Source organism: Corella eumyota, chromosome 2 (assembly GCF_963082875.1).
Source record: "Corella eumyota chromosome 2, kaCorEumy4.1, whole genome shotgun sequence".
Lineage (NCBI taxonomy): Eukaryota > Metazoa > Chordata > Ascidiacea > Phlebobranchia > Corellidae > Corella > Corella eumyota.
Window position 1 is genome coordinate 10,821,935 of NC_137491.1, and position 19,313 is coordinate 10,841,247.

The window sequence follows — 19,313 nt, forward strand, 5'->3', positions numbered from 1 at the left end:
TGGTTACACGCCCTGTTTATGTAGGGCGTGCGTAACTAATAGAGATCCTTATTTAATTCTTAATATTTTATTAAAACTATTTTAAAAGGCTGTTAATTAAATACTTAGTATATATAACAAGAAGTGTTAGATATAATATGTATTACCAAGTTTGTTTGAAACATTAAATTTTTATTTCATTTTGCTAGATATTTGTATTGCATTAGTTAATTTAATTGTTAAAAATGATGCAAGAAGTTGTGAGTTCAGAACCAGACCAAAAATTAAATCCTCCAACGTCTGCTATGACTGTTGATCCTGAACCAAACAAGGAGCAGGAACCTTTAACTACTTCGGAGGAGGAGAAACCGGAAGGAAGCGGAGTCTGGGGATGGATCAAATCTGCATCAAGCAATCAATTTGTTCAAAAAGTGATGGAAAAAACAAAAACAGGTGTCGACAAAGTAATAACCACTCTTGATCCTGGTATGACTCCTTACATCAAGGAGGGAGGTGAGATCAACATTGTCGTTGCCTCTGATAAGGAAGTCAAATGGGCTGCGATTCGTGATGCCTTTCAACATGTTTTCGGTGCTGCTACAGTGACAGGTGTAGCATCTCAACCCAACGGGGCTCCCCAACCAGTTGGGTACTCGGCAGGTGTAAAATGTGCCCAAGAACGCATCGATAATCTAAAAAAGAATGACATGGTGCAAGATGGTCAAATTGTTGTAGCTATTGAGAGCTTCGTAGCAGAGCAGCTACCCGAGCAGTGGTTTGATATTGCTTGCATCATCCTTCAAGATCGTGAAAATAACATTTCTTTAAAAATCTTTAGCCTTGCAGTTCCTATTGACAGCAGTATCATTGCTGATATGGAAAAATCGACACCGAGTGATTATGATCTTCGATGGTCTGGCCTCGCTGTAACTGTTGGAGAAAGTATACAAAAGTCTGTTCCTTGGATAACACCCTCTGATTGGCATCGTGCAATGACAGGTCGCTCTCGAAGAGATATTATTTATTCTGCCGCACTTTCATTGGCCGAACTTTACAAAAGAAGGTTGCCAGAAAAAACTGTCCAAAAAGATGACGTTTAATATGTTTATTTCTTAACTTAGTATAGCAAGCAATATTGCTGTTATTGTTAAACCAAAAGAATTGTGTTTTAATATCTAAATATGCCAAATACCAGAAGCCAAACGTTTTTATAAAGAACTTATATAATACTGATTAAAACGAATATATATAAATAATATAAATAGACTATATACATACATATACAATTTGTAATGTAGTAGTTTACTATCATTTTATAGCAGCTGCCTTAAAAAGTGTTTATTAAAAATTGTGTAAATTCTCTGTTGGTTATCAAACATAGCAGATGTTATAATTAACACTCTTGAGTTTATTTATGTGAACTTTTATTAGGTTAAAATTTTAGTTGTATAGATTTTTTTAACTGAACTATGTAGCTTATTTAATTTTTTTAAATTGTTATTTAAATTTTGTAAGTTATGTTTAGTATATACTTATTAACCAATAATTTCTAATCTCAGTTAAACTTACTAAACATTAAAAATTTATTCTTATTTTTTTTATAAATATGGAATGTGTGTTTTATTTCAGCAAATTTTTTACTATTTTTTTAAATATTGCACGTGGACTAGTAAGCTTAAATCTAAAATAGTTTAATGTAAAGTGGCATATTCTAATATGGTGCCTCATGTTTATATTATTATCTCTGTCTGGCAATTATAACTGTTGAGTGGTTACAATTATTACTGCAACATCTGTTTTTATGACATTATATCTGTAAACCACTGTCTAAGCAAGGCACTGGTAGTTTAGTATTTATTAAACAGCTAAACAGTTGTTATAGACATTGGTGCAAAAATTCAGTGGTTTCTGTAGATATTGTGTTTATAATGGTATTGTATCTTATTATATATCATAAGTGGTGAAAGTGACATAGAATACGTTATAAGCAATATTGCCAGTATATTTTGCTTTAAATCTTAAAAGCTTTATTTTTTTCTTATGTGCAATTGTGTAGGATTTAAGGCAAATTTTAATATTTTGGATTGACAATTATATGAACATGGAACATAGAGCTGTTGAAGTACAAGGTTCGAACACTGCTTACTACAAGGTAAATGGATTTTATTTAAAGGCGTAAAACATCTTCTTTAAAATCTTTTTTTGATGTATCTCATCAATTTGTAAATTTGACAATAAATTTATAACTTTTGCATATACCTTGTGTGTAATATTGTTTTATCTTTACAGGCATTTCTTAGTGATGTGTTTGCCGATGGTGTTTCTGTAACATTTGAAAACAAGTAAGATTCTTAACCTAAAAAATTACTTTTACAATTTTATACAAGTTTTTCTACAGTATATTTATAAAATAGTCTTTACCCTTTTTATATACAATTATACAGTGTTTTAAGGAAAAAAAATAATTGTTATGTTTTTTCTTAAATGTAAAGTATTATATTTTAATCATAATCTGGTTAGTTTTAAAAAATTACCTTTTTAAATAGCTGGCAAGCTGAGCGAAAAATCTCACTGAAGGAAGTTAGATTTGCACCTACTTTAGAAGAATCAGCTTTAAGTGATAATGACTTGGTAGAAGGACAAGATGTTGAGGTCAGTACTTTTTTTAAATTATAAAATATTATTGTTAAGTTTTATTTTGTGTTATCTAATCATGGTTTGTTTATATTGAGTACCGTCTAATATTTTTGTCTACTTTTTCATTAAAAGTTGATTACCAATAGTCTATTTTTTATTATATCTGGTATGGTATTTTATTTAAGTTAAAAAATTATTTACACTTATGTGCAACAATTGTTTAGGATTACCAGTACTTAATTCAAATTATTGGCTTATAATTTTAAAATTTAATTGAACAAATATCTCTGTGAAGTGTAGTTAAGTGGTTTTGACTTGAATATAAAATTGTGGGCAAACAAAAATGTTGTTTGACGTGCTACTCAATGTTATATTACTGTGTTATAATCCCCTTTATCAAAACTTTAGTATATTTCTGTTCCTTTGTATTCTGAATAAACTATGTTATACTGGCAAGATATCACTTTCAAACAATTTTTAAAGAATATTAATTAATAAATTTTAGAAGACAATTTAATTTTTTGTGTATATTAAACTACAGATTTTAAATATTGTTTATCTTAAACTGTTTAGTTTAACTTTCATGGCATTTGAGTCACCGTGTCCCTAACCACTACCGTAATATAATAATCTCCAAATCCTATGTGTGCTGTCATTTTCCTAAGTTATGCATGACATCATTCTAAACAACTTAGTTTATTGGACCTTATAACTCTTTTGAAATCTGATATTAGGAATTTTAACACTCTTTTTGGGGCCCAAGGCCTATTTGGTTTTCACTTAAATTATGAGCTTTTATTTGTTAAACTAATATCCTTTTCTGTTTTTTAAATCTATTTTTTTGTAATTATTTTGATTTTTGTTGCATTTTGTTACTTTATGAATATTATCAAATTCGAATGTTAATTATTTTTTATTGACTTTTATTTTTACGATAAAATTTTTTAGCCAGAAATTTCAATAAAAATATTTGACTTTAAAACAAAATATTATCAAAATTCCACCATCAGGTTCACACAAGGGCAAATGAAAGGGAACCATGTGGTTGGTGGTTGGCCAAGGTTCGAATGTGCAAAGGTGAATTTCACGTCATCGAGTATCAAACTTGTGACCCCAAGTACACCGAGATTGTGACGAAAGAAAGACTTCGAAAAGTGAACAAAAACCCGATTTTTATAAACTCACCGGTGCTAAAAGTTGCCTTACCAGTGCCTGAGGATTTACAGGAATTGTAAGTTGATAAACAATTATTTTAAATGAAAACATAATGTTTATATTAATGGCTAGATGAAACAAAATTAAAAAAAAAATTATTAAAATAATAAAAATTAATTGTTTACCATTACTTTGGTATTCGGTATTAGTATTTATGGACTAGTATCATTTAAATTCAATTGTTAATTAAGATAGAAAGGCCTAATAAAACAGATCTTAAATTGGCAGTGTTTTTATTGTTTTAGCTGTACCAAGTACATCGATGCACACATCGAGTTCCAACGAAGTATTGGAGCTATCATGGTCCGATACAAACCTGATCAAAAGTGTTTGGATGTCATCGTTTCGACTGAGGCAGCTCGAAAGAGGGCAAGTATTGTGTCAGAGTTACACTTTCGGAGCTTGAGGACCAAGTTGCAGATGTTACAAAGGGTAGAAGAAGCAGCTAAACAACTTGAGGTATAGTACATGTTTAAGTTTATGAAAAAAGCTAAAAAAAAGTGAACATTTGAAAAAATTTTCAATTTCTTTATATTTTATAGTTGTATATGTAAGCATAATCTAACAAATCTGCTTTATGGAACTAGAGTTTTAATGAATTTAATTTTTTTGGTATAAATTTTGGTGCTTTTTTCAGTTAAAAAAACATCTTAAATTTAAATTTAAACATTTTTCAGTAAAGCTTGATGCTAACACATTTGTTTTGTTTTTTAAAAAGTTTCCTTTGTTTAGTTTGTTTTTACTGGCTAGTGGTATAACTGTAACAATTATTTTTAATTTTTAATAATAAAATAAGGTGTGGTAGCTATACAACATTAAGTTAGCGTTGTGTGAGTAATTTTATACTTTCAGTTTCTTATACAACAATAGAGTTTATTGTAGCATTGCCTTGACCTATACATAATTTAATACTTATTTTTTAATATATACTTAAAAAATAAATAACGATTTGGTTTGTACTGTATTGGAATTTTAATTTATTTTATTAGGTAAGCCAGCAACGTGCCAGTTCTTGCATGGAACGTTTCACTGTGGCCTCTGACTTTATCGGTCTATCGATTGGAACCAACGGAGTGAATATTATATCCGCTCGCAAAGTCCCCGGAGTTTTGGACATCATATTGGATGAGGTCTTGCACGAGTTTACTGTGTATGGAGAAACCAAGGAGGCAGTTCAAAAGGCAAGGGAAATGTTGGAATTTACTGAGGAGGAGGTGTTGGTGCCAAGACCATTTGTTGGTAAGATATTTAATATTGAAGAGTCTGAGTTCGAAAGTTTTGTTTTAAAATTTGTTTTTTTTAATTAGTGCAACATTATTGGTCGTTAAAATTTAAAAATATTAGTAGACAGGGGTAGAATTAAAGTAGAAAAATTCTAATAATTGATATAAAATTTTGAGATATTAAATCTAACTATTTAATAATATTTTTCTTTGTGAATTTAGGCAAAGTGATCGGGAAGAAAGGAATCACCATTCAGGAGATGATCGACAAGTCTGGTGTCCTCCGTGTGCGGGTAATTGGGGATGATGAAAATGACCCAAACTACAGAGATGATGGGCTTGTTCCATTCAAGTTTGTTGGTACAATGGAAAGTATCAAGAACGCAAGAGCTTTGCTGGATTATCATGTTGCTTATTTAAAAGTAAGGAGCTTATTAGATTTTTTTATTAGTGTAATTGGATTAAGTTACATTTAAATAAAATATCGGTAAACAAGTAATTAAATATTTTCTAAATTTTTTAGGATCTTGATGGTCTTCGTCTTGAGCAACAGAATATGATGCAAAAGATCCGACAACTCGGAATCGGAGGGCCTTCTCAGGGACCTTCTCACCAATCCATGAATCATCTTCCTCCGAGAGGAGGAGATGACAGTGACTCTAATCAACGATTTCCGAGACCTCATCGAAGATACAACGACAGAAGACAATATTCTGATAGAGGTAAATAATAAAATATGGGTTCAAAAAAACATAATTTAATTTTCGAGTATCTGGATATAAATTTAAATTTGTTTATTGCTGTTTTATATATTTTTTTTGTGATATGGCTTCTGTGCTTAGTGCATGATAACTATCCATATTATAAATAAAGTGTTTTTTTATTTAGAAGGAAATGGGGGAACAAACTCTGAATTCTCTAATGTTTCTGACACTGGTTCAGAAACTGGTGATTCAATGGCAGAAGGAAAACCGCTTACAAGAAGGTAAAATATTGTGGCTTTATATTTTATAACTTTTTAACCCCTTTTTATATTTATAAAAATATAAATTTTTTTGACTTTTTTTTTTAAGGGAATATGGACCAGTGGCTAACCCAAGGTACCAACGTGGAGGTTATAACAATAGAAGGGGTAGAGGGGGAAATAGGGGAAACTACCAGAACGGAGGCCCATCTAACTACAGAAATCAAAGTAAGTTTAATTCTTGGCAGTTATTGATCTTAGTTTTCGATCTGTTATTTCCAAACTCTATTTCTGTACTTTTTATTTCGGAAATTTAATTTGTTAAGTCATTTTGTTGTTTCAGTATTTTATATTTTTTTTTAAGTTCTTTCTGACGCTAACTCTTATCATGCTAATTAGGACAAAACCCAATTTAATTTCACAGGAGGAGAGGATTACACTGATGAGGAGCAACGGAGAAGCGAGGATCAGAATAGAAGGGAAAATGAGAGGAATGAGCAGAGAGTTGCTAACACTGGAGAACAAAGCAATTACCGAGGTAAATATTAAATTAACTTTAAACAAAAAAAGTTTTCAGATTTTTGTTGACCAAATTTTCAAAACTATTTCAAATAATTGGAAAACAATCATTTTACTTCATTTTTAAATTGTTGCTAGACTTAAAATTTTATGTAAATAAAGTTTATTAAAATGTTGTGATCTTTAGGCAATCAGAGAGGAGGAAGGGGAAGAGGAAGAGGTAGAGGAGGAAGGGGAAGAGGAGGTGCAAGAGGAGATCCACAGAATGTTAATGGGGATGTACCTGGTAAGTTTAAATAACTTGTAAAAACTAAAAAAGTACTTTTCTAGTTATAAGGACTTAAAAGTACCATTTGCGTTAAATTATTTGTACATTTCACACCACTATGTTGAACAGTTAAATAAAAAAGGCATTTGCAGCCTTCTGCATTCTTTACCATTTAGGAATATTATATTTTCTTATTCCTAAAAATAAACTCTTTTTTTTTTATCTTACCTCTCTTTTATTTCAACCCTTTTCTGTTTTCTCTTTTATTTCCTGAAGTCCCTGATTCAACTTGCGAAAATGAGTTTCCCCCACTTGAACCTGTGTTAAACGAAGAAACCCAAACTAACTCTAACGAAGTTAGTTTAGTAAATGGAAACACTACTGATGCTAATGTTGATGACATTGTTAGCTCTAACGATATTCCTGGTTTGTTCTTTTTTCTTTTTCAAAATTAATCTGTTGTTCCTGTTTTTTCCGATTATCTTTGTTTTCTCTTTGTCACCTATTTCTAAATCAAACAACTTTAAATGTTTGAATATGTTATTAAGTGCAATTATAAATTAATAATTGTAAAGTTTTTGTTACTATGGTTTTTATAGCAAAAGAAAATGTGAAGGTTCAAAATGTAAAAGACAACAAAAACATGGCTGAAACAAAACAACAGGTATTTTTTTTGTATATATATTTATCCTTGATGTGGGAAAGTCGAATGCGCGACTTAAACATAGAGTTACATCAGTTACTTCGACCCAGTCTCAAGTTGCCTGTGGCAGTTTGTAATAATATAGATTATAATTGCCCGAAAATTATACTGCTGATTAAGTGCTGGCTCGGCAGGAGTTTATACCGTTTATAGCGCCTTACTCAAGGGCGCTACAGCATGAGAGCAGTGAGGATTGAACCCACGACCTTATGTGTGGTGTAGCAAGTGTTCTTACTACTACACCACGCTGTCGGATTTACACCACGCTGCCGGATAAATATATATTAGCACTCTCCTAATATTAAATTTACTAACATTGTTAACTAATCAACACTACAAGTATTATCTTAACCTTTTTTTTACCTTTTTTGACAATTTAGAATGGTGAGCATAGCTCGCATGCACCTAATACGGTTTCCAAAGAACAGCGACCACCACGTGCCAAAAAAGTAACGGAGGATAAAGCGAAAAAATCAAACCCTCCTGCTGCCACTAACGGCGTTGCATAGTCTTGTCAGGTGATCTCGTGCTGTTGTTTTCCTATTGATAACCTTGAAGGCCTACTACCATCGCTTCATAAATACTTTATTTAGTTAGTTTATTTATCATATGACGCCATCTTGTTAGCTAAGATGGCTCATGTATTGCAAATATAAGACTTCGCCAGCTGGGTGCTTTGAATCTGGTGCAGCTTAGTTTCAATACTAACTAAACAATATACTTCAAAACAAATTGGGTTTTTTACCGATTTTCTCGTTGAGGGCTACCCTTTGAAGCACAATTGCATGCTTTCTGGTTATATGTTGACGTTCATCTATTTATTTGTCGTTTTCGTATCACTGTAAGCCTGGCTTGCTATATTTATTATTTTTGTAAGTTGACTTTTCACTTTATTGTAGGTTTGCGAATGTTGTAGGGGAATTTTTTTTATTCACCTACATATAAATGATGATGTCTATTAAGCTATCGGGTATAAGAAATTCCTTTTTGTATTTATTGTATTACACAACTGATTGCGGAACGTTGTTGTTTATATTTTTTTGTCGTCAAGTCATCGGCATCGCTTTGTTACACACTTTAATAATCAAACCGGCGCTTTTTATGTTCTAAAGTTTAAGACATCTCTAAAAATTTAAGCAATTGCTAAAAAAATTTTACGCAAAACCATTAGCTAGTTTTTGGCGCAAAAAATTTACTTTTTTTTTGGATTTAACAAATGTCTGCACTTTTGCCCCAGCGCAGCTGATGAGGGGTGGGATTCCCCGAAACCGAGACAATTTTGAATCGAGTTGTCCTGTCCATGGGTAGAGTGCTGACATCTATTTCGGGCAACTTTTTCACCGCGCTTTCAAGTTTTGATAGCTTCTGACGTATTATATTTAGCAATTTGTCGATCGTTTTTGTAGTAAATCTTGCATGCTTTTTTGCTTGTTGTTTGTAATCAATTTGCTACGTTGTTTTTTCTTTCTTTATTAAACAAAATTCGCATTTTTTACATTGTTATTATCGGTCGTGTCTTAAGCTCGTTATCGTGTTGTGATTGGTTGAATCTTTTAACCGACTATGACATCACTTGTACGTTGACACGTGACTTAGAAGCAGATAACGCACTGTGAAATCTTGTTATTAAAATTTCATTTTCTGTTGATCTGTAATTGTAGTTAATTCTTAGTGAAACTCTATTTTGAATCGGGCGTGTTAATTCTACAAAGTGCTATATTTGCTCATATTTCGTATATACTTTATATGCATGATGTGCCACCTGATTCAACGGATTGTTACTCTTTAAGCATGAAAAAAATTCTAAATAAATTCAATTTAGTTCCTAAAAGTGTGTTTCAATTTTATAGTTTCGAACAAGACAAAATCTTTTTTATTAATTTAAATCGCTTGTCTAACATAAAAGCAGTGTTGATAGCAGAAAAATATGTCTTGAAAATAAAAGCGGTTTCCTATTTCTTCCGCCATGTCCAATCCGAAATAAGTAAAAAAAATCCCACATATACTTCCTTTGTGTGACACTTGCAAAAAGGTTTAACACTTCCTTTTTTAAAGCTCTTCTTTAGGTAAACGGTCGTCATTGCTGCTAGTATGTACATCTATATACAAAACAAATATGATTAACGGTAATACACGGAACGATGGTACCTTTGTGAGTACCACTTATAATATAATACGAAATGGTCATCAAACCTTATAATACTTACTAAATGTATCTTTAAATGTTGATGACTTATACCGATCCAATACCATGTCTAAGTTGCTCTCAATTTCTTCCAATGAGATAAAATGATCTTGGTTTGAGTCCAACGTTTCCAAAACCCATTTTGCACCAGATTTTGAACCATCAGCTTTTAAGTAACTCTTTATAAACTGGTTCTCTTTTAAACCGATTGAATCAGCTATCATAAGCCTAAGTAATATAAAAATATATATTGTAAACTTTTTTGCTAACTAATGCTTTATTAATGTTATAGAACTACAGAGAAATTAAAGGTTATCCATAGGCCTATACTAACGCTTTAACGTTGGTCACACTTTTTGTTCCGAAATCTGATGCAATATTTTTAAAGTTAAATTTGATAAAATTTCAGTATGTTAAAAAACTACTCATGAAAATATACTTACTTGATCGTCGCATCTTCAATCTGTACAAATTCATAATCAGCTGTATTTGCTGGATCTGGATCCAATATTGTTGCAATCTGTTTCAGCATTGAAACATCTAGACGCGACAAGTTTTTACATGATATAACTCCAGTGTTTTCGATGTCTATGAGTTCCATAATCTGAAAATAAATCATAAATTGCAATGATTTGCAAATATATTATTAATTTTGGGTATAATACTTTACAATATACAGGTCTATTAAAGCCCTTTAAATATTTATACAAAAATAAAATAATAATAGCAAAAGATTATGCCCAAAAGCAAGTAAACGACTAAGTTTTTGTAGTTTATAGTATTTCTTTAAAAATTTAAAATCAAAACTTACTAATTTAGCTCTTTCCCTCATGACCTGAACATCCGCCTCTCCGTGCTCCAACTCTTCCGGATTATATTCAACTGTCCCCCTTAAATGTTCTTCCTCAATGTCCAAATTCGAAACTACATACTCTTCTAATATTTCGTAAGTGATTTGCCCGTTTCCCATATCACATAACTCGCTTATTGTTTCACTGTGATTATAAAGAGCAATTTTATTTATGATAAGGTTTACTGAAACCTAAATTGCCCATTAACTTTTTAATAAAGTCTTCATTAAATGTTATCCAAATCATATAACATCCATTTTTCCTACTTGTTTTTTTCTTTTTGACATTTCTTTAGTTTAAAAAAATAGATAAGACAAAATGAGTTGAGAATATTTAACCTAATACTTGTCTTACTTTAATTCAAATGGATCAGTGTTTCCCATTGTTTGACCGGTGTACCCGTCGTAAGTCCATACCATAGGAACCTCGTTTAACAATTCGCTATCTGGCAACCCTGATTTAGGGCAACCATATGGTTCAAATTCTTCCAACCTAGCAAGAAGAAAACTAACGGCCATGTTTTTGTTTCCATAAGATCGAACTTGGTGCCAATGACCTATTTAAAATGTTGCACAATATATAAAAACACAAAATATAAAATACATTCAAGTATATGCTTTTAAATGGCGTTGGATACAATATTTTAAAAAATTTCTTATTGTACTTTTATTAATATAATCAAATTTTACTTTTTGGCAAAAACAAACAATCTCCTGCGCTGACATTTGCGTAATACCAAGGCACGTCTTTAACTTTAGGAAAACGAACCAAATCAACTTTGTTGACATCTAACAAGGTAAATCCACCATAAGGAGTTCCTGTAAATTGTTATTTTAATCATATAGCAGATTTTCAAAGAATAGATGAAGATTGAGTTTAAATTTTACCTGCTTCAACTGCTATAGGAAGTAGATCTTCGTGTTTTGGATCGATCAAAATCCAATCTTTTGTCCCATTTAAAAGACAATTTATTGCATTGTCAGCATCTCTACAATGTATAACAGTAAAACCATTCAAAAAATTGCAGCGTAACACTAGTTCATTACGGCCTAATAAATTTAATTTTATTTGTTTGTCAAAACAGCTATACAAAACATTGTATATAATTATTAGTCACATAGTTTTTAAACGTAAGGCCTTTGCATTAACTTTGGGTATTTCCTTTTACCTGTGCAATAAACTTTGGGTATTTCCTGAGCTAAGCCATAGGTTTGCCTCAAGAATTCGGTCGCGAAAACTTCCACATAATAAGCATTGTGGTACTGCAACGTCTGATGCTAAAGGCCCGGGCAGTTGGGAAACAATATACTTGTTTTGCTCGATGTACGTGCTGATAAATTCAGCAATCGAGTCTTGGCCCATGCCCAAATTTCCTTCGGGTTTAAAGTCTTTCTCTTTTTTGCTTTCTAACTTAACCTACAAAAAAGCTTGAGTTACATTGAATCTATACTTACGTTGCAAAAGTTTGGTAACCATACGTATATATATATTTTTTTAAGACTACCATTAAGTCTCCATAATTGTCAGATAGATAAGAATCTGTCCATTTTAATATTGCTGGCATAGTTGAGGCTGCTTGTTTTATAAGGACAGGTTTTCCGATACTGCAATAACTATCCCAAAACTCTTGTGGGGTTGGAATGTATTCTAAAATAAACATGCTGATTTAATATGAAGCTTGTTACCATTACTTTTTATTATTGCTTTCACTGTATTTGTTTGTAAATCAGACATGTGCGTATATCAAATGGCTACAACTACACAAGGTACTTACCTAGAATATCAATATGGCCCTCTGAAGGTCTATGGAATCCTAGCCATTCATTATGGCCAGGTAACATTGCATTTGTAATACATAATATCCCACATGTTATCAGAAAACTTGCAATCAATTGCTTACACATTCTTAACTTTTGTTGCAAATGTTCTAAATGCATAAACTACAATAAAACAATATCTTACTGATTTTAGTTTTAAATCTTACTTGTTACCATAAACAACGTAAAAGAAGTTAATTTGAAAATAGCAAGTAAGCTTAAGCAGCATTCTATAATGATCTAATCAGGAAATAGTGCTTCCCGTTATTAAGTTTTAGGTTAGCAACAATAGGGAAACAGTCATACCATATGAAAAGTTATAACGCATATAAACAAGGAATACTGTTTAAGTTTAAGCAACGTTACTATCGTTAATATGTCTTTAAAAACATTGTATAAAATTTTAAACTATGTTTTGATGCAATTAGTTTTATTTTGATGCTGGAACCTTTTATTTATTCCAAAAACTTTAAAACATTACACTAACACTTTGACACAATTAATTGTAAAATAAATAAAAAAAAGGATGAATAATAGAGAATCATGCAATTTTCTATAACATTATGTAGGCTTAATTACTGTAAGTTTTAACGAAACAATGGGACAGAAAAAGAAGACCTAATGAGTTTTATAACATTGGGTGTTGAGAAAATATTTAAGTTACATATTGTAAATTTTTATTTATGGTTTTGGTAAACCGGTATAATCTTCAGTTGCTTTTACCGTCCTTTTCACTTGATTTGTGGTCACGTGCTTATCACGTGACTAATTGCCATTAATATATATATTAGCACATAAGTGTTCAATAATCCCTCTCTAGTGTTTAGGTGCCCATTTCGTTTTCTTGATCGTTTCCAGCGTCCTGGAAATCTCCGATATCCTCGACTTCATTTTCAAACATATCGCTCAGTTCCTCAGAGTTCAATGAGGCTTGACCATCGTCGTTATCCGAGTCATCTGAACTACTTGTCGTCGCTTCACTACTTGATGTTGTGTCACCATATAACCTAATACATAAATTAAAATTAATTGTGTACAAAATTGCCAACAAATACTTCTTTATTGTATTTATTTTAAGAAATGACCAAACAATTTTTTCAATGGCAATTGTTTACAATTTTAATATGTGTGTTAATAATTCAGAAAACGGTTAATGTGTAAACTAACACTTACAGTAGTTTTTTTTTCGCTTCTTCTTCAAGAATTTTTTGTTTTACATTTCCTTTAATAACCACATTTCCTCCTTCTTTACCATATATAACAACTTTTTGAAGATCTAAAAAAGTAATTTTACATTTATTATATAATTCATATGGTAAAGTTATTTTTGTAATTTATTTATTGTAGTTATATTTTCACTCCTACTAGGAGATGATTTTTTTTTTTTTTACCCTTTTTTAACTTGCGTGATTTGTGGAAGTCATTTGTTCTATGATAAATGAGGAGAAATATTTCGTAACACGAGAGGGCGATACAGAGCACAGAAATGCCGAACATAAACATTAGCATGGTTTCTTTTTCGCGGGGTCTTGATACAAAACAATCAACCTATAGATGACAAATTTGCGATAAAGTTAATTTTTTAACAAATTCCTCAACGACATTGAAAATAAAACAACTTAAAACCAGAATTTAAAATTTAAATATTACCGTATTGGGACAAGGCCATCTGTTACAGCGGTATAACTCCGGCACATCGAATTGAAACAAATAGTATTGTAGCATTAAAAAACACAGTTCAAGTAGGATTCGAAAAAAGCACTGCATAAAGTAAGCGATTCCTATGTGGCTTTCCATTCTCTTGACAAATGCCTGGATCTTTGGCGACTTAAAAACAGAAGACGAACCGCTATAACCTGGTGTAAATGTCCGGCACCGTTTCTTTGCGGTTACAGGAGTTGTTGGTTGTTTTTGCTTCATTGAAGACTTTAATGGGTTCTGCGCATAATTTGACTGGGATATAGTGTTTTCAAAATTGTTGTATCCGCCTGGCGCTGAAAACGTAATTCCGTGTGAACTGGTGAGCCTCGACATCGGGAATTTAGCAGAAGTTTTTGTCAGTTTTGGGCTATAGGGTACGGTTGAGTATGATTGTGGCGTTTTTAGTTGAACGGTTTGATATAAATTGCTAAACGAATTAGTAGCTGAACCGTTTTCTGAAAATGCACTGTCCTGGTCTGAACGTTTATATGTCTTGTTTATTTCGCCAGACCCCCAAGGGTAGTTAGGCTCCATTACCTCCTCCTAAAAAAAACACAAAATGGTTGACTAAGCAATTAATCATGAATTTCTGTCAAGGTAACGGGCATTGAAGAGTAATAATTTTGCAAAAGGCTTTGCAAATTTTGCAAAAGGCTTCATTAGACATTTGATGGCCATAAATACAACATTAAAAAACACAATACATAGTAATCCTAAAACTAATCTTGCAAAAATTTAATTTTCTTGCCCGACTTAGGTCAGAGTTCGCTACTTTACGTAATCGTAAATCCAGTCAATAATCCCTTATGCGTATTCATCAGTAAGCGGGTAATCTGGCCTTGAAAGCTAGGGCTAAATTATGGCATCCATGGGATTTCAATCCATTCTCTATTTTTAATATTAGACAAGTAATCGATAAATATCAAATCGGTGCAATCTTACGTAAGACCGCACATGTCATTGCAATGGGCATGTCCTATCACACTTGTGATGTATTAATATTGGTAAAAAGGTAACATATTTGTTTAACGTAATATTGGACAACCAAAGGATCATACCAGTAAACACTGCGCAAGAATTAATAAATTTTTTTATGAATTATTAATTGCTATTTGTTGGCATTTGGAGTCTTATATGAATTCCCTTGTCAACAAAATTGTATAATCCTTATTGGTTATTTTTAAATAAAATTCAAACATTTTAAGAATTAGCTGCAATAAATCTTTTAAATACATATTTAACATTTTTTAACGAATGAATGCTAATTTTTTAAATGTATCTTTTATTTTAACTTTATTTTCTTACCAAGCCACATTCTTTAGCGACGGTATAGTTTCTAGGCGTGACGTCATTTCTGAAACTTAGATCTTGCGTTGACGCACTAACTGGTGGTGACGTCACCTTTCTGGTGGAAGCGGGTAGATCGTAACTATATCTTCTTTGTATTTGGTTTAAAGAAATTTGCCGGCAAAATTTCGATAATCGTTTAAAGCTGCTTGAACGTGAGAAGGGAAATCTTAGCAAATTTAAATAACTTTTCACATCAGCAAAAAATTTAAATAACGCAATTTATGATACAAACTATAAACAAAAAGCTGAAGAATCGAAAAGGCATTTTCTAAACATTTATTTAAAAGTGTCATTAAACTTTTAATAAAAAATAAATCCTTTTTACTGTTCTTACCTGTCGGTTGTAGGAGGATAATATGGCATTGATGTGATCTTATTGAAATCTACTTCTTCACAGAAATTACTTGGGTATTCATTATAGGATGGTGGTGGTTGTTCCTACATATATAAATGCATTGGTTTAAGTATATAGCCTCACAAATTGGTAATATTTTGGTACCTTTTAAGGTATAGGATTCTATGTGCCCATTTATTTTTACTTATACAAACGCTTAGTTGTATTATACAAAATTAATTATAGACTTGCGACACTGCCTATTTTTAGAAAACAATTTCTTTGTGGTATAGACATCATCTCAATGCCAAACCGTGAGTAAGAATATTAATATTTTATTAGTAATACGAAACTTTTCTATGGGTTATAACAGAAGTTAATTGAAAAATGAATATAGAGCTTTTTGAAATGATGGCATTTTACTACGATATTCAAAATAAATTGTTTAATGAATTGATTAAAAGTGTTAAAAGCCACAACTAATTAAATGAGCAAATCAATAGTTGTCTGCATTTGGACTCCAATTAATTAACGTAAATTAAATGACCCTATTTACGTTTTAGCGTTTTCACAAATGTGATTTCCTCGTTTTTTCGTACTACCATATATAGTTTTTGTGATCTTAAAATAGATCTTTAAATTTTAACTACTTTAACATGCTGTAACAGAAATTGCTTTTTATATTCTTAAAAGTAGTAACAAATGCAAACATAATACAATCTTGCTTACCTGACTTTGACTGTAAGTTCTTAGTATGACGTCAGCATTTACCATTTCACTTAACCTCTGATCAACTTCCGGGTGCTTGGGAATTTTGTTTGAAATTGGATATTTGGAATTAGGAAAATGTTTCTTAGGTAAAATTGTTTCATTCGAAATTGATTTCTTTTTAAATTCGTCTTTATGATGGGATGCTGTAAAATGATGTTCTGTTAGATAACTTAGTATTATTTATATTTTCAAATTCCTAAGTCTTAATGAACCTAAGTTTTACTCAATAAGCCTATGTTAACCTTTAAAAAAATTAAGTATCAAAAGGTAATAAAATCACGTTTTAACAAAGTTAGTTTTATAAATTTTAGTTTGCCTAAGTTTGTATTAAGAATCTTCTTTTACCTTCTTTCTTTTTTCTTTTATCCAATTCAACATGTCGTCCTGTTAATTTATAATGACCTAGCTTTCCAACAATGTGGGCAGCATATATAATAAATATAACTGGTGGAGTAGCAACTATAATGGTCTAAAACATCAACAAAAATAAAAAAAATTTTGCAATGTGAATCAAATAACAAATGTTTAATAAATAAAAATTAAGGATGACAAATTACCTGAAAGCCCCAAAAACGTACGTGTGAAATTGGAGAGAAGTCGTTAAAACAAACATTTTCACAACCCGGCTGTCTTGAGTTGCATCTACAAAAATTTTTAATATTTGAATTTCAAAAAGTAATAAGCATATGTTAAAGTTTTTGTTGGTTTTCTTTTTAATTGCATATTTTAAAATTGAACGAATATCAATACATATGTTTTGTGAATTTTAATATTACACATTCTATAAAATCTATATAATAATTCTATAAAATCAATAGATTGGGATAAGCAATTTGATTCCAAAATTGTCATAATCAACAAGAACGCTGCTATTTTATTACGGCATATCGGCCATGCGTTAATATTTATCTCATCAGTAAATCGATACTAACGTTAATGAATATTAGCTGGGTAACATGCTGTTCTGACGCTTGTCCAAGTGAGCTATTTAGTAGGTACAGTGCGTCTGTCTGCCTTTGTCAGTTCCATACGCAAGCATATTTGGTTGGATTTGATATTATAATTATCGAACTATCAATTAAAGATTCCTGTGGACTGTAACACGCTGGCTTAAAAAATCTTTAAACTATAACAAATTGCTCGGCGGAATTTTTTGATTAAACATAATATTGTTCTCGCTTAAAAGTTTGATTATAATTGTTTTTGTATTACATTTAATATTTAAATTAATAATTATCTTTTATATTTCTATCCAGAAGCAAAACAACATTTTTTTTATCTATGGTTTTTAAATATTAAGTTTAATTATAAACCCAATCATCTAAAAAATAACTATTTCAAACGAAAATTTTCCGTTAATAAATTTGCAAAGAGGTTAACGATTTTTTTTATATTGCGGTAAAATTAGTCATTTAAACTTTTTGGACGTAAGGCTTGCGTCATTTAATTCAACACCTAATTTAAGTGTTTTAAAAATGGGGGTTTTCTTTTAATTAGATTTCTATGTGAGTCATAACCAAATAAAGAAAAATTCATCATTCTAAAAAACCCCAGTGATAATAAAAAATCCGCTGTTTTAAAAACGTAAAATGGGGATCAATAGTATACAATGTCTTTTATAAAATGATTGATTGTTTATTTCAAACAATAGCCCAATTAAGTTACAACCTCTAAAGTCTAAACAATAAAAAGCGCACATTTTTAATAATATTGATCGCATGTATAGGATATTTTTTATAACATTTAGGTAATTTATGTTTTTAAAATTGATTGGACATGAGCCACACAAATGAAATATGCATAAGTTTGATGACATACAACACCACACAGGCTTTATAAATAATAGACGCGTTAACCAAATGCCATAAACAATGTCGGGTACATATGTTATTAGGTATAGTTACAAAATACGTTAATTCTATTAATTATAGCCTTAAAATGTTAAACAAATATTATTTTTAGGTAGGGTATTGTCTATAGTTGCATAGAAAATTATGCTATTTTTGGGGAAAAATAATCCTGCAATTCTATGCTATTTAAATTTAACCGTAACGTGCCCATCAATTGATTTTCTGCCAAAATTTCACGTTTCGCTTAATCGCGTCTTAATTCTGCCGTAAATATTTAAAAGCCTTTCATCGGGTAATATTTGCGATATAATTTAATATTTCTACTTACTTAAAAGCTGCCTGCTCGTCGGCATAAATCGTATCTCCGATCCTGGTGATCGCTATAATTCGAAACACGAATAGAAGTGTGATCCAGACTTTTCCAACTAGAGTTGATTGTTTGGAAACTTCATCCAAGATCTTTTCTAACAAATGCCACGACATGACAGCCTAGCATTTTCAAACTTGATAACCTGTGTTGTTACTTAAAATTCTAATAAAAAAAATGTAAAGCAATTTTAATAGTTTATTTACGAGCATATACTTTTTTTAACTAAAATCTTGCACTTATAAAAACTATATTGGGTTTTATATTCCATATACCATTTCATTTTTTACTTATATCTTTAACATCAATTAACTTGTTTTTTTATCTCGGTTGGTAAAAATAAATTTTTTTAATAAAACCTTTGCAAATTGTACTGCCACCAGCATATTGTATTTTTTAATCTTTTTATTATTTAAAAAAAGCTTAAGCGTTTTGTTATAATTAAACAACAAATTTTGCAATAAAAATAACCAACGCTATCTAAATGACACTTACTTTCCAAAAAAAACTAAAAATGTCATGTTACCACTTTAATTATCGATATGAGTTTAAAGTGTGAATTCGATTTCGCAAAGTGCT

The 19,313-nt window shown here is 30.9% G+C and overlaps 4 protein-coding genes across 4 annotated transcripts; 2 read left to right on the forward strand and 2 right to left on the reverse strand.

The window, feature by feature from the left end:
- The first annotated feature begins 192 nt into the window (after positions 1–192).
- Positions 193–2,035, forward strand: LOC145741413 (protein PRRC1-like). Its single transcript, XM_082559003.1, has one exon. The coding sequence runs from the start codon at positions 225–227 to the stop codon at positions 1,077–1,079; it is 855 nt and encodes a 284-aa protein (XP_082415129.1). The 5' UTR covers positions 193–224; the 3' UTR covers positions 1,080–2,035.
- A 5-nt stretch (positions 2,036–2,040) lies between these two features.
- LOC145742382 (fragile X messenger ribonucleoprotein 1 homolog A-like) lies at positions 2,041–9,332 on the forward strand. Its single transcript, XM_082560161.1, has 15 exons — positions 2,041–2,131; positions 2,269–2,321; positions 2,526–2,631; positions 3,627–3,847; positions 4,077–4,290; positions 4,821–5,070; positions 5,277–5,476; positions 5,578–5,776; positions 5,943–6,039; positions 6,128–6,246; positions 6,443–6,556; positions 6,725–6,823; positions 7,082–7,231; positions 7,405–7,469; positions 7,889–9,332. The coding sequence occupies exons 1-15, from the start codon at positions 2,075–2,077 to the stop codon at positions 8,015–8,017; spliced, it is 2,073 nt and encodes a 690-aa protein (XP_082416287.1). The 5' UTR covers positions 2,041–2,074; the 3' UTR covers positions 8,018–9,332.
- A 69-nt stretch (positions 9,333–9,401) lies between these two features.
- On the reverse strand, positions 9,402–12,467 carry LOC145743048 (uncharacterized). The gene is made up of 10 exons (XM_082560920.1): positions 12,319–12,467; positions 12,049–12,191; positions 11,713–11,960; positions 11,432–11,532; positions 11,234–11,362; positions 10,899–11,100; positions 10,505–10,688; positions 10,137–10,297; positions 9,716–9,921; positions 9,402–9,607 (listed from the first exon to the last, which is right to left on the reverse strand). The coding sequence occupies exons 1-10, from the start codon at positions 12,446–12,448 to the stop codon at positions 9,558–9,560; spliced, it is 1,554 nt and encodes a 517-aa protein (XP_082417046.1). The 5' UTR covers positions 12,449–12,467; the 3' UTR covers positions 9,402–9,557.
- Positions 12,468–13,184: 717 nt separating this feature from the next.
- Positions 13,185–18,850, reverse strand: LOC145742383 (uncharacterized). The gene is made up of 10 exons (XM_082560163.1): positions 18,696–18,850; positions 17,075–17,159; positions 16,863–16,986; positions 16,476–16,660; positions 15,747–15,850; positions 15,368–15,497; positions 14,012–14,605; positions 13,753–13,909; positions 13,535–13,637; positions 13,185–13,368 (listed from the first exon to the last, which is right to left on the reverse strand). The coding sequence occupies exons 1-10, from the start codon at positions 18,848–18,850 to the stop codon at positions 13,185–13,187; spliced, it is 1,821 nt and encodes a 606-aa protein (XP_082416289.1).
- Between the last annotated feature and the right edge of the window lie 463 nt (positions 18,851–19,313).

Bases quoted from the DNA above. Each gene is read 5' to 3' on its own strand.
- LOC145743048 (XM_082560920.1), bottom strand. From the start codon at position 12,448: ATGTGTAAGCAATTGATTGCAAGTTTTCTGATAACATGTGGGATATTA. The intron at 12,192-12,318 runs GTAAGTACCTTG...TGTTTATTTTAG, and splicing joins GGGCCATATTGATATTCTAG to AATACATTCCAACCCCACAA. The intron at 11,101-11,233 runs GTAAAATTTGAT...CATTTTAAATAG, and splicing joins TTGTTTGTTTTTGCCAAAAA to GTCATTGGCACCAAGTTCGA.
- LOC145742383 (XM_082560163.1), bottom strand. From the start codon at position 18,850: ATGTCGTGGCATTTGTTAGAAAAGATCTTGGATGAAGTTTCCAAACAA. The intron at 16,661-16,862 runs GTAAAAGAAGAT...ATCATTTTACAG, and splicing joins TAAAAGAAAAAAGAAAGAAG to CATCCCATCATAAAGACGAA. The intron at 15,851-16,475 runs GTAAGCAAGATT...TTATATATGTAG, and splicing joins GAACTTACAGTCAAAGTCAG to GAACAACCACCACCATCCTA.
- LOC145741413 (XM_082559003.1), top strand. From the start codon at position 225: ATGATGCAAGAAGTTGTGAGTTCAGAACCAGACCAAAAATTAAATCCT.
- LOC145742382 (XM_082560161.1), top strand. From the start codon at position 2,075: ATGAACATGGAACATAGAGCTGTTGAAGTACAAGGTTCGAACACTGCT. The intron at 6,824-7,081 runs GTAAGTTTAAAT...TATTTCCTGAAG, and splicing joins TGTTAATGGGGATGTACCTG to TCCCTGATTCAACTTGCGAA. The intron at 7,232-7,404 runs GTTTGTTCTTTT...TGGTTTTTATAG, and splicing joins TAGCTCTAACGATATTCCTG to CAAAAGAAAATGTGAAGGTT.